This window comes from Gnatocerus cornutus, chromosome 1, assembly GCF_029298725.1.
Source record: "Gnatocerus cornutus isolate USDA-ARS CGAHR chromosome 1, icGnaCorn1.1, whole genome shotgun sequence".
NCBI lineage: Eukaryota > Metazoa > Arthropoda > Insecta > Coleoptera > Tenebrionidae > Gnatocerus > Gnatocerus cornutus.
This window is the reverse complement of record NC_142233.1, coordinates 37,217,348-37,232,324: the sequence shown is the minus strand read 5'-3', so window position 1 is coordinate 37,232,324 and position 14,977 is coordinate 37,217,348. Positions and strand designations below refer to the sequence as shown.

The window sequence follows — 14,977 nt, the reverse complement described above, 5'->3', positions numbered from 1 at the left end:
TTCTGTGGCATACACTCCATTTCAGCTTGGTAACTACCTAAGCGTGATAAAGAACGGTTTGGGGGTGGTTTTATTTCAAGTTAAACGTCGAAATATCAACACCTGGAATAAAACGCGTTATCCACTCAAGCGCGGATCCTCAAAAAAGATAAGATTTTTGAGGGAAATTAATAGGAAAACTTCTCCTTTTCCATTAAGACTGGTTTTCCCGCACCTGATTCACTGTTGGGCAAATTAAGTCTGCAGTTAATTAGCCCGCTGTAATCACTGTAATGGCAAATATACAACTTTATTACAACATAAATCAAAATGAAAGTCTTTTTCTTATTGGTCCTGCAGCAAACTGCGGTATTCGCTCGATTACGACCTCGGCAAGCGCAATTTTTTGACCATCTAAGCGTGATCCAACAACACAACCGATTGAGGGGTTTGTCGGTTTTTTATTAGGTTATAAGTGGTGATATCCAGAAGCCAAAAATTACTTCGGCTCGGTAATGAAATGTGAACGCAGATTCATCATTTCTTTCGAGTTCGTTTGGCGGGCCACTGCTTTCCCCGATTCAATTTCCCAACATCTGTGCTTTATTGATATTAATTTTATGTGTTCTCAAGCTTGCATCGGTAGCTTTTTACCCACATTTATTATTTACTTTGCTGTTTATTCCAAACTTTGTCAACTTGGTTTACTTTAAATAAGTAATCATTTACTAAAAGCTTTTGGCAAAAACTTCATCTTGTTACTTGATGGCGCACGTACATTATTTAAAATTGAACGCCGGCTTACTCTTACAACCGCTCCTTCTATTGTTACGGTTTATCCTGTGCTAGGCGCGTAATTTAATTGGATAAACTTCTTTGATAAGTTTAAGTTCAATATTCAAGTTTCCGCTGCTTCACGGAAGTAATTCGCCGTTCACTAGCTCCATATAACCATGGAAAAATAACATAAAATATATAGTCTCAAAACGGTTACTTTTTTCATGGCAGTTAGTTAATTATTGTGCCTTTTAGACCAAAACTTTCATCAATACTTTTGCAGGTTTTGTCCACTTAGCAATTAGTCACGATATTTCCTTCTCTCAATTGTACTTAAATATGTTTAGGTCGACTATTTGTGCGAAATAATGTGACATGTCAACAATACATTGTATCCAATCTCGTTAGAAAAGTCTTGTCAAAGGAATAAAGATCACGAGCCGCCTCTGCCAGCTTCAACCCTTGGCACTCCGGCAAATTCCGGAACCAATTGTTCTTCCAAGACAACATCAGTAGTAAAATTTCCATTGCGAACCCGGAAAGATTTAGTTTCGTGGAAGAATTGTGAGCCGGCAGTAGATCACGACCACCGTAAAGCTCCTGGAATCTGTTGGCGGCGGCGAAATGAAGCAAACGGGCCGTTGCTCCATCTCGCTGTCGATATCAGGTGACACTTTGTCAATTCCGCGATTGCATCCGATAAATATAAACGGCGGCGTCTAAACATTTTGACACGTGACTAACAAGAACGTACAATGGCAATAAGCTAAAAATTGACGAAATGGGACTCACCAATCCATCCATGGGCTTATGTCAACATCACTGTTCAGATGGCTAGAGCGTTCGAGCGGAATTTAGGCGTCGAGACGCGTCAACTCAAGAACTTCCGTTACAAGTTGTTAGACCTTGTCGTTGCCGTTCTATGTAGTGAGGTGGAAGAGGATGGAGGCGAACGAAGACCTCCCCCTTTGGCAGATTGTAATCGTTCTGGTCCTGCATAATAAAATATCGCCTGTACGATTTTTCTTCCATTTGGGATTCCTCCGCCAACTTGTAAACCTGAAATGGAATTTGATAGTTTAATTACATGCAACGATCACGTTTTTTGCTCGATTTATCTTTCGATTTAATTGTTCTCAGCAGACGAAGACGCTTATTGCATTCATTTCACCATTCTATTTCTTACCGGAAGATAATTAAACTATGATTAAAACAAAACCGAAATGCACGGCTCTACGGAGGCTGTGATTCCTGTTAAATATAAGAAAAGAATTCTAAATCTAATGATGAAAAATTTAAAATTACACTTTTAGAATCTAAACGGAATTTGGCTATAGCTTGTGCCAGACATTCTGTTAAATTGGAATATTTTCGATTTTGTTTGTCACTCGGGCCGTGTTAAAAAATTTGGCGTTTCGATCAAAAATGCAGAACGGAACCAAAATATAAAAATGCTAACAATCCATAAATTAAATTTAGTCGGTTTAGTTGCAAGTGTCCACTTTGACAGTACATATTGTTTTTGTGTAAGGTTGAAATATTGATGAATCAATTTTCGAAATTTTAAGAAAACATGGTTGGCATCATGATCCCCCAAAATTTGACATTTGTCAATTTTGACATTGCTGTGCTGTACATCAAAGTTATGTAATAAACTAGTGCGAGTCCTTAAACATGTTCCAAGTGAAGTGCAATTTTCCTCATATGCGATTGAAGTTTAAAAATGGTAACAAACAAATTTAATTGTGACGCATTACAACTTACACGACCGACTTTTGGACCCCAAAACAACACTATCATTACAACATTTGCAACAGGAACAAATTACACGATAAAATTTTTAAAATTTGTGACCTTGGGTGGGCATTTGCAGCCTAAACCACAGAACATTGGATGGTTGCCTAATATTGGATACCATCCAAACTCAGTTTGGAAAAGCGGGCCATTAGTTACAGCTACGACATTGGCTGCGGTTTGACAAGATGTCTGGGCATAAATTCCCCCGCACGTGTCAGTTTGTCAATATGGCGAAAATAACAACACGAAAGTCTTTTGTGTTAATTTGAATATTTTGCTTGTGCCGGTTAAATACGTTTATTTATTATAAAATTTGAGTTATTGGATAAGTAAATCATATTTAATGTTTGTTTTATAGTAAAAACCAATAAAAATTAATACTTTGGCATAATGAATACCGAATTTTTCTCTCCGAAACAAAGTATACTAAATCCCTAAAATTGGTGCCGTCAGTATTAGATATCCAATATTTAAGTAACCATGTTATTGAATGTTATACAGGGTGTTTATAAATGTTTCTAACAACAAGGGTGGGTATGAAATGACAGAGAAAGGCGCTCATCACAAATGTGGGTTTAGATTTTTCAGCTGACATTTGTAGTTAGCCTCAATCATAGAGCAAAGTAAGTTTTGAGAAGAAAACTGTTCTAGTTGTGGTTTGAAACCTGAAAATCAAAAATTTGAACACAAAACCGTAACTGAAACGTCGTTGACCTAAGTAACATTATAAATAATTTTCAAGATAGTTAAATTCACTATGAAAACAAAGCGGCAAAATAGTGCTCGACAGGAATTCCAGAGCCACCCTTGATGCTAAAACATTTATAAACACCTTGTATTGAAGGACGTCGTTGACTAGATTTTTATTAATTATTATGACCAATTTTCAATAACTTGTTCTTTAAAATACAATTAAGGGAATCTCGAACAAATTTCAGTATAGGGCAAATTCCATGTATTTTTCCAAACACGATTACTCGAAAACTATTTGAGTAAATTGCTTTCTGTTTTTTGCATATGAATCTGTTCACCGTGCACTATGTTGAATGCTATATATAATTTTTGTAAAATGATTCTTTAATGACTTTTACTAATTTTACATAATGTCGACAAACAGATTTTTTTAAAGTTAATAGTTTTCGAGAAATCATGTTTCGAAAATTTCATATTCGAAACATGCTATCCTTGTATGGCAATGATATCTCTTTTCTCTGTACCAGAGAGGTCTGTCTGGTAGGTATACTAGGTAAGTGCGGGTAAGGTGAATACCATAAATCAATTTTGTAGCCGAAGGGATAGTTTACAACTGAAGCTTTTTCATAAATACACAAAATCCGAAATTTGCCTGAAACAAGATTTTTCTTTTATTCAAACTTTTATTCAAGCTTTAAGGATAATCATTATGATTTTAAATGGTTTTAGGACAGTTTAGGTGATAATTATTTGTCTTTATCTTTATTTTTTAAAAATTTCAATAAATGTAATGTTAATTTCTAAACACAGCAGAATATCCATTCTTAACACCTCGACGGACAATTGACAAATAATGTGGGCAACAGGTGTTTACGGTTTTTTAATTTAGGCCAATTTTTAATTGAAAATACAAGATATTTTCAACTAATTTTTGGTTTGTTTCAGAATTTATGTACTTTCTTAAATTTTATAAATAATGGTTATAAGCTAATCTGAATATCTGAAATCTGAATAAAAATAATTCAAATTTGAACAATTTGGCACTGTAAAACCCACATTTCTCTGCCACTGTTATTGCTGAACTGATGGAAACTCCAATAAAGGCATTTTTTGACACTTGTTTATTAGCGTTTTTCTTCCAAACACATTCCGTGATATTGGCATTGGATCAGTGTCGCACCGAGATTTCTACAGAAACCTTTAAACAGTTTTCCTCGAAACGGTGACGTAACGGAACGCGAAATTTGGTCATTATGTCAAACAGCGTTGTCTGATATTGGGGTTAAAATCTTTGCACTTTATTCGGGTTCACCCTGTATAGTGCGCATGCACTTGTTTTCTGACCAACAGCACGAGTTTTTCACGTCTGATCTGTCAAACTGACCAATTAAATTCGATCCGACTTCGTACGAAATTCTACGGAAATACCCAAAGTTTAAAAATTTAGCGATAATGTGACGACAGCGCCATCTATAACGTAGGTGCTTTTGTAATCTTTTCTAATGCACGTATTGGATACCGAGTTGGGTATCTTTAGTTCTACTATTCGTAGTTCATACATCCAAATTTTCGAAGCGAGTTCAAACAGTTTAAGTATTGTGTACTCATTTAATTTTTTCCTCATTTTCAGATCAAGGTGTACTGCCAGAAAACAATGTAAAATCCGATTAAATTTTACAACGCCATTACCGGCTTAATGCATTACTTATGTGGTTGTAAATAGCGTTTTAGCTTTTATAACAGATATTAACATTATCGATTTGGAGCTTCATAACATTTTAGCAGTTTAAATTTGATACCGTGCTATAACAGGGTCCGGCAACACTTGCGTCCACCCCCAAAATTGTCTTTAATTTTAAAGATAAAACCTCTTGAAGCTGACGCAAAAATTTGTTTTGCCCCACGGTTTGTTTGACGTCGCGACGCCTAAGAAGTATCATTTTTAGCGATTTTTGAGTTTTTGCGGAAATATTTGCGAATTAAATTTTTTTTCAACATTAGGGGAGAGGGGGGCATAGCGGGGCAACACTGCTGCTGCTCAAATCAAACGCAGTGAAAAAAGTCGAATAGCATGTTTTGATTGGTTGTCAGTTGACAGTTGACTATGTGTGTTTTATAAAACAAAATGTGAAAACCTATATGTTTTATAAAACAAAATGTGAAATTCAGTGTTTTCGTTAAAAAAATCGCGAAGTTAAGGAGCAAGTTTTTTTTAAATTTAGTTCATACAAATGTAGTGGCTAAATATGATGAAACTACTCATTTATGTGCAATAAGCGTTGATGACTAAGTAATTTTAAAATGTTACTCTTTCTAAGTAAGTACACAGTTCTTCAAAAATTTGATTGTCCCATAGGGTACCCCACTTTACCCCTATATGCGGGGCAAAGCGGGGCAAATCCCATTTTTCAAAATAATGCTCAGATGTCGTAAGTTTTTTATTGTAATCGTCGTAAGTTTTTTATTGTAATCCAAAAAAAAAGTACAACAAAAATCATTGGCAATACATTAGTCTATGATATTTAGTAAATAATTTTTGTTAATTCCTATTATTTTAGGATGAGTGACTAATTGATTGTTAAGTTCCCCACTATGCCCCCCTCTCCCCTACTGAGATACAAATGTTTGAGTTTTTATTTTGAATCTGATGCAAATTCTGTTTAAAATTTGCGAAAAAAACGCTGTTTTATCAAATTAGTTTTCAAAATTATGACAACGCAGTGGCAAACTACGTTTACACCAAAATTTCACAAGTCACTTCATTCACTCGTATGAAGGTGAATTTTGATTAACACGGGCATGTTGCACTTTATGGACACCAGAAATCGTTAATTAACATACAAAACGACATTTTCACCATGTAATAAGACTTTCCTTACAATCTAAAGCGAACCAAGGGATGTCATTTGTGACACAAGATGTTGACAGCTGGGTGTAAACGTAGTTCCCAATTTTAACGTAATGAAATTGTAAACAAACTTGATAAAACAACATTTTTTTCTCAAATTTTGAATACAATTTGCATTAAATCTAAAATGACAACTGAGATATTTTTAACACATTTATATTGAGAAAAAATTAAATTAAATTAAATCGCGACGCCAAAACTATTAGGGATAAAAAACAAATTTTTGCGTCAGCTTCTAGAGCCTTGTCAACTATGAGTGTATGTAAATTTTCAAAATTTTATCTTTAAAATTAAAGACGATTTTGGGGGTGGACACAAGTGTTGCCGGATCCTGTATATTGTAATTTTTTAATTTAAGATTTTCAGTCAGCTTTTGCTAAAACCAAACTATGGATTAAACATCGCCGAGTAGTACATAAATCTACAAATTTAGCAAATGAATTTTTCTTTAGTACAAAGTAACTGTTTAAATTCCTGCAGGAAAAGTTCCCAATTTCCACCAAACTTGCTTTAAGTTGTTTTAAAGTTTATATGAAGCGAAGACAAATTCTATTAGTAGATTTGAGATGACATTTAAGTTTATTGTAGATGGCAGCAAAATAGAATGTAAATGAGTCTGCTAGGTTTATGCACTTCCTTCTTATGACAAAGCAAATTGTGTTTAAAGTCTCACGAGCTGCACTTTTTCCCTGTTAAAATAATTACCAACTACTAAAAAGACCTTTGGAGACTACATTTACCAAAGAAGTTCAATGAATACTTACGTACTTAATTATTGACTGTGTGATTAAAAAAAGGTCTTGTACTTTACCGTACGATTTGGATTTCTTTCTTTGTGAAAATCGTTTGATGTGAGTGGCGACACAGAATGCTGGGGGCTGCAACGCCACTGTCTCTCTCATGCATATTTCGGTACGTGCTTCTAAAGCCGAGAGGAAAGGAACAAATTGTGAGTATGTTCGTGCACGTGAATGTTAAACACGTATTAATTCAAGCGATAAGGTCTCTGATGACTTCCTGTAATGACAGTTTTTGTTGGCGATGAGATGTAAGCTTTACTCGATTCTGGAGCAAGATTGCATCGATAATTGTCTCTCCGCTAATGAGGTTTACGTTCTCTACCTATTGAATTAATGCTACCCACCTTGCTACCACCCCCTAAACACTAACGTATTCCTGAGCTTTGCTCGTTATAGACAGCCATTTAAATTATATAGTCTTTTCTAATTATTGGAACAAGTCAGATAAATTGAAGCAATAGAAAAACGGCAAAAACGAGTTTCTGGCAAGTGAGATGAGCTGCGTGTCTCGCGTTAATTCTGTGGAATTACTCAGAACCGTGGAAAAGCCGTTAATTGTGCACAAATGAAATTCCCTTCAATTACCTCGAAATTAAACCAAGTCATGATTAGTAACAACTGTACTCTTTCGCCAAGGGTTTGTAAAATTTCTGACTGAATTTTTCCTAAGAACGAAGCCATATTGAAAAATGGTATTACACGATTACGATGCACACCTGACAACATTTGTATAGAACTGTTTTAATCCGTCGTTAGACACATTTGTAACGTTCCAAAGAGGACAAACCTTTAGATGCGTCAGACAGATTAATTGGTCGTAACCGAATATCAAGATAATTTAAGTAGGTTCTTGTGAACTGGTCTATTTTAAAGTTTGAAGAACATTTATAAATTATACCGACGCAATTTGTATTGGCTTGGTACCAGGTAAATTGGTTCTAAAAAATTAAACATCTTCATCTTCTAGGTTTAATTTCAAGTGGTAAACAATTCTTGCTTTAATTACACAGTAGAGAAGTTCTTTTGTTACATATACGTTGTTACCATGGTCGGAAAGGTAATTTTGTGCTAAAATACACCTCAAAAAGATAATATGTCTACGTCGTCAAAAAAAATAAATATTCAGTTTTTTATTGCCATCCGTCGAACACTTATGGTCACCCCCAAAATCGTCTCAAATTTCAAAGATAAAATTTTGTAATTTTGCATAAGCTGATGGTTGATCAAGCTCCACAATCTGTCGCAACAATTTGCTTTTCATCACTATTTTTGTTTAACATCGCGACGCCTAAGAAGTGTAATTTTTAAAGATTTTTTGAATTTTTGCGGAAATACTCTCGAATTCTTTTCGACATAACTGTGATAAAAATATCTATTTTTATTTTTAATCTTATACAGATTGTGTTTAAATTTTAGGAAAAAACGCTGTTTTATTAGGTTAGTTTTCAAAATCACAAATAACAATAATTGCAAACTACGTTTACACCAAATTTTTAAAAGTCTCTTCATTCATTCGTATGGAGATCAATTTTGATTAAAGCGGGCGTGTTTTACTTATTGGATACTAGAAATCGTTAATCAACAACGAAAAAGCGACAATTTTACAATCTAAAGCAAACAAAAAGATTGTTGACATTTGTGACATAAGATGTTGATAGTTTAGTGTAAACGTTGATTTTAATTTTGACGTTATGAATTTGGAAACTAACTTGAAAAAACAGCATTTTTTCCACAAATTTTAAACACAATTTGGATTGAATCTTAAATGACAACTGAGATATTTTCAACACATTTGTATAGCAATTTTAAAAGAATAACTATTGTGCATTAATAAGAGCGCAAAAATTCACATTGCCGTTTAAGAAAAGCAGCTGTCGCGCGGAATTATTTCAAAATCGGCAATGTGAATTTGAGCTCCAAATACACACATTATCCAAGAGTTAGTTAACCATTTATTAAAATAAATCTGGGGAACATTTGTTTAAGTGCCTTTTGGCGTTTTTATGTGTAAAAAATAGAATATACATATTTTTTATAATTTGTTCGTCGGAAAACAATAAAAAATTAATAACTTTTTTTTGACGATGTAAGCATAATGACTTTAGATAGTTTTTCAGCAAACAATTACTTTTTAGAAACCATTTTCAGAATGCTTGTAACAAAAAATTTTTCTAAAATTGTTCGACTGTGTTATTAATGCTTAGAATAATTCTATTATGAAATGTATAAATAAATATCAAATATAACAATAAACTGATAATAAAATTGCAAAAGTTTTAGAAAAAATAAGTCGAAAAAATTTGAATGTTCTTAAACATTATTATTCAAAAGTACATTGCAATAGCAGTTTGTAGATCGAGGTGCGAAAATCGCCGATTTCAGTGCTGAAAGAAGATATGGATCAACCGAACTTTACTTATTAAAATTGATTTTCGCACTTTTTGAAGTTTAAAGGTACTTAATTTATACATTTAAAAGTACCGGTTGTGCGTCACTTTTTTTTTTCACAAAAATTGTACTTTTTATCAATGTATTTTATATATGTATCAATTGTATTTTTTATCAATAAAAACATATTTATTAAAATCGCTATATTATGTACTATTTTATAAATCTAGAAATGACACGATTTTAGACACAAGTCCGTTAAAATGATGTACGAATGCGTAAAAAGTTGATTGTCACTTTTAAGTATTGATACTGTGTAAACTATTTTAGCTATTTGTTGCAAGAAGTTACGAAATGGTAGTGTTTACACTAGAAGTTTGTCTAATAAGCCCGAAAAGCTATTTGCGGCCGTTTTTTATAGCATTTCGACAAAAGATGGCGCAACGTTTACTAAGATAAACCATAAAGTTATATACTCGCGTCATGAAATTTTGGGTGGATTTTTTTATGTCAAAATGCTATAAACCATACTTTATTGTCATTATTATCGAAGTTTTCAGACGCTGACGTTGGCCAAAATTCCATGACTGCAAGTGTCTGAGTTTGGAATGGCTCATATTCAGCACGAGTGGATGGATGATTTGCCCACGAGTGCAAAATAGCCATTCCAATTCCAAGTTAACAGACTATACTTTTTCTACGACCGACGATAAAACCTCACTTATAAACTGACATTTAGCTGACATTTTTGTTGGCATTTGGTAACTTACAAAATTTTGACGGTAACTATGCAAATCGATAATAAAACAAAAGTAAGTACTTCACTTGACCTCCACTGGATAATAAGTTATTATGTATTAACACCATATGAGCAAAAAAATTTTATATAAAAGGAGGCCATGAAAAACAAATGAATTTGTCGTTGATTAATTCGCTAAAATTTGACATTTCAAAATTGATTTGTCATTGTCTTTGTTAAACATGGGATTTACAAAGCGCGTAAACTTTACCATTTAAATCTGTTAGATGTGTCAATAGATAACACGACAAACGTTTTTAGAACAAAAACTTAAGCACAGCCTCCTTTTAATCAGAAATTGTTTTGCTCATATGGTATTATCATATCATGTGAGCCACAAAATTTTTGTTTACGGTAGGCCATGAGAAAGAGAGACAAACATAGAAGTCATGTCGGAGTGAAATTTTGTTTTTGATATAACCTCAATTTTTTGATTAAAATATGTAACATTACGAGGTGCAAATAAGAGAAAATGTATCGCGTCTCTCCAGAATCAATAATGTATTGAAAACTAATTGAAATTAAATCAAATGACAAATGACAAATGTCAAACTACTGTCAAATTTTTTCTCGACTTTAAATTTTGTCAAAGCCTACCCTAAATAAAAATTTTGTGGATCACACGTTACATTAGACAGCCATCAACTGAGTCTTATTGGATAACAAGTAAACACTTTATGAAAAGCCACAACATTAAAAGTGCATCAAATTTATAGTTTTACTTTTTGCAAAAATAGTTTCTAATTATTTCACTGCTTTCTTTGTGCCGTTATTCATTTCACAAGAACCGCTCTCTATTATCTTTTGGTAATTTAAAACATAAAAAGATTTCGTTATCTTTGCGAGTCTTACTTAACCAGGATTCTCTTCCTCTCGAGATAAATTGCAATCCACAAAACATTAATTTTTAAGCTGAGACTGGGCCTTAATGTTCACTGCAACGAGTCAAAATATGTGTAAATAACGAAGAAAAGTAATATATTTAACCAAGAGTAAAGATAATGTCAGTCTAAAATAAATCTCAGCAGTGTATACCCTTTATTGATACCAAGTAAATCCAATAAGACGCGACAGTTATTGCCTAGCCTCTACGCTACGAAGTCACTTTCAAAATGAGGAAATAAGAAACGGAGCTTTCAACAATTAAGCGCTTTGTGATCGATGAAAGCCCAATGTGTCGTTGAAAATTTCAAAACGGAATAAAATTAATCAACGATTAGCAAATGCAATCGGTAGGATGGCTGCGGTAATCCCCCAACGACACTATTGCGATATCGTATGTTGTTTATCGGTAAAGTGGGTGGCTACATTATCGACCAAGCAACCCGACCGCGACCGTTAATTAACGTACCGCAAACGCGTCACCGCTTGTTGCAAGCAAATGCATTGGCACGTCATGAAATTACGGAACACCACTAACGACACCTGACGGAAAAATTAATTAATAGGGTATTCACCAAGATGCAACCAAGCATGCCAACGTTGCATAACCAAAAAGGCATTGAATACAAAAGCTGGAAGTTGGGTGGTGTATAATTTAAAGAGAATGTTTTAATTAAATTTTTTAACAGAGGTATCATTTTACACTACAAATCATAAATGCTTTGATAATGTTACCGAGCCAAAATACTCATTTTATTACGTACGGGGAGGCAAATGCCAACCTCACAAAAGTCGGAACGATGTAATCAGCAATGTCAAATGGTAAACACGAAATGAAGGTGAAGAGACATGAAAGGTTAACAGATATTTGTCAATAAAGTCTGTTTGCGCAAAAGAAAAACAAAATTGTTGTTGGAATCGATGTTAAGCCACATAGTTAAGCGTTTCCCGCGTTGTCGCGTTACTTTCGGGGCCTAAAATTGCATTGTCCGGCAAAATTTTTGTTGTACACTTTGCATAAAAAATTTCACATTGTTCGTGGAGTATTTTAAATAGAAGATCTCTCCTGTAAACGTTTCTGTGGTGTTATAAAAAAAATACTTAAGTAAAAGACATGAAACTTGATAAATAAGCTTTCCAATGAGCTATAGAACTCAACACTGGGGTCAAATTTCAAACATATTATTAAAAAACGAAAGTTATTTCCGAAATCCAAAAATGTTACTTTTAAAAGAATTCCAGGCAGCGACACTATTTGTGGTTTTGTTTTGGGTACAAAACTAAATCTTTTATCGGTTTTCTGGTTTGTATGACAACAAAAAGTTCATCTTGCACGAATAAGGGCTTTTTTTTATCTTTTTTTACACCCGCAACAAATAGATTCCTAAACCACAATAATTGATGTGATAGAAAGAATTGTACATAATTTGCTTTTGGAACGATGTGAGTCTTGTATTTGGTAATGAAACTAGCAAATTTATGAGCGCGCGTTTACTTACTAAAGTTAAGTATTTGCTGAGTATCGGTTAAGTATAGTTTGATGTGCTGGATGAAAAATATGCGCAAGAAATGTAGCTTTTCATATTCAAAACAGAATAATATGCATTATTGCGGTGGTAATTAATGAGATGTTTACTAATAAAAATATTAGAGCCGCCGCGTGAGGGCGCTGATGCAAGTTTTATGCGATACGCCTATACGTCATTTTTCTTGCAAAAGAATTTATTAATATACAAAAAAGCAATTGCAACTCAAGTTTTTTACTAATCGCAAAATATCATGATGAAAAACATTCAAGTTATAATAAAATGATAAAAACAAGTTGGTTACTGATGCTCTTGCGCAAATGGGTGATAATTTGACAAATGTGACAGTTCTTGTTTGACGTTCCGTAAGAATTGCAGTTTTAAAAAATCAGCATTGTGTAAATCGCTCTGCGAACGACAAATCACATAGCCGCAATTTGAATGTTGCGCCTACAAAAAATTGTCTGCAGAAAAATTGAGGTTTACATGCATGGATATAAAGGAGATATTACTGTCAGAATTTGGTAACTTTGGATTAACTCTACCTATCTTTTAAGCCAATAGAATTTAGAAGACAAAGTATCCAGCCCATTGCTATCAGTCCACTCTCCTGTGTAAATTTTCGAAAATTCTTGAGTGTAAATCTGGCTTTCAATTCTTTAGGGTGAAAATTAGGGGAAAATTGAAGGTGGCGGTTTTTGAGGTTAACACGTTGTCAAAGTTTATTTGTATTAATCAATAATATAATTAATTAAAAATTTTCTGCAAAAGAAATGTTTCAATAGATTTAATGAGTTTTGGCAACCTTGCCTAAGACGATTAGCTTCTAAAGTCCGTTTTTTTTTTAAAACCACCAACACCGCAATCTTCCCCTACATTACAACCGGCAACGTTGCCTAGGGAGATTTTTGGTGAGAAAAAAGTTGTCAAATTTTTGACATTTTTGAAAATTAGGCAGTGTTTCCGTGAAAAACGTTTCTTTTACAGCCTGTTGGATTGCAAATCAAATGATTTAATAGTAAAAAGATCGACACAGTCTGAAAGGCCATTTTGTGTAATCAAATTGTCAATTAGGCAGCTAACCTATTTGATTTAATCACCAAAAAGTCACCATCGACGATGTTGCCGGTTGTAAAGTGGTGGGAGAGTGCGGTGTTGGTGGTTTTTTAATAAAAAAAAAACGGACTTTACGCATGCCACAGTTGCGTCAAGGTCAAACGCTTTTGCTGCCAATTGTTGCCGAAAAAAATTACTAAGGGTTGCTGCCAACTTAACTTTTTAATGAGTGGACCGATAGTAATGAGCTCTGGTATAATTATTATTATATATTTTACATTTTATGTAGCAGTATTAAGGATTTTAATTTAGTTATTATATATTTTACATTTTAATAATGCTTTTATCTTAGCTAAAATACTTACTACAAATTGGTAGCTATTAAAACTGTATTGTAAACCTACAAAGATGTTGGTGAATTGTTCGAATAATTTCATATTAGGCAAATATTTATTTTTATGGTCCTTGAAAAAACAATAAAATGTCCACTGGAAGGTAAAGTTAAAATCTGAAAGCGTCCGTTCAGCACCGTCTGGCAAGCGGCATCTGTCGACGGGACCATAACTAACTCTTAATTAACACCATGGGGCACTTTTATATCAATCCTGCAAGCAGCCAGGACGCCGCGAATATGATTAATTAAAGTTGGGTTATGAGAATTAATTGAATATCGGCGTTAGAAGGGATGCATCGCTCCGCTGAACGGACTTTAATTAATATCCGGTGTCAGAGCATAACATTTTTCGGAAATCCGCCAGGCCCGAACATTCGAAAATGAAACCTTCAACTCTTTCCCTGCAGTGATTGATGCTTGTTGGAATAATAATAAAAAAAACTTTTCTCTCAAAAGTTTGAGGTTATTTGAATGTGATCATATAGGTTAAAATATTCAATTTAGAACACATCAAAGTTTGAACGATTCGAAACTGTTCTAGTTAACGACCGACGCTCTGGCATCTTCAACTTTGTTTTGGAAAGTTTGGTTAAGACCGTTGTCGAGATGCAAGAGCCACTTTGAATATTACATCAACTGGTCTTATCGTCGACGAACAGACTTCTTTCATCAATCATGGACGAAAGCTTGGACAGACGTATGAAGCTCTGCATTTGCCGGACCCAAATTAATTCACACTAGAATGAAATGAAGTGGAGTTGGAGGAAGATGTAAATGTCTTCAAAGTTGAGGAGCAGTGTCCTCGACTTGTTGGACACATCATGAATTAATACAGTACACTATTAATGACTTGAGGACATTACTACACTAAGAGTGAGAGTGAGAATTCAACTCACCATAGATTCGACCAATAAGAGACATTTATTTTTTCAAATAAACCAATCAGAGCAAACTTTTTTTGGAAATTTTCACTAGTGA

General features: G+C 33.9%; 1 protein-coding gene across 1 annotated transcript in view; it reads right to left on the bottom strand.

Moving 5' to 3' along the window:
- Positions 1-14,977, bottom strand: part of LOC148182254 (uncharacterized) — a 116,597-nt gene that overhangs the window by 23,763 nt on the left and 77,857 nt on the right. Inside the window, exon 6 of the mRNA XM_088029345.1 lies at positions 1,549-1,815. Within this exon, the coding sequence (XP_087885471.1) occupies positions 1,633-1,815 (183 nt within the window). The 3' untranslated portion in view covers positions 1,549-1,632. The remainder of the gene's footprint in view (positions 1-1,548; positions 1,816-14,977) is intronic.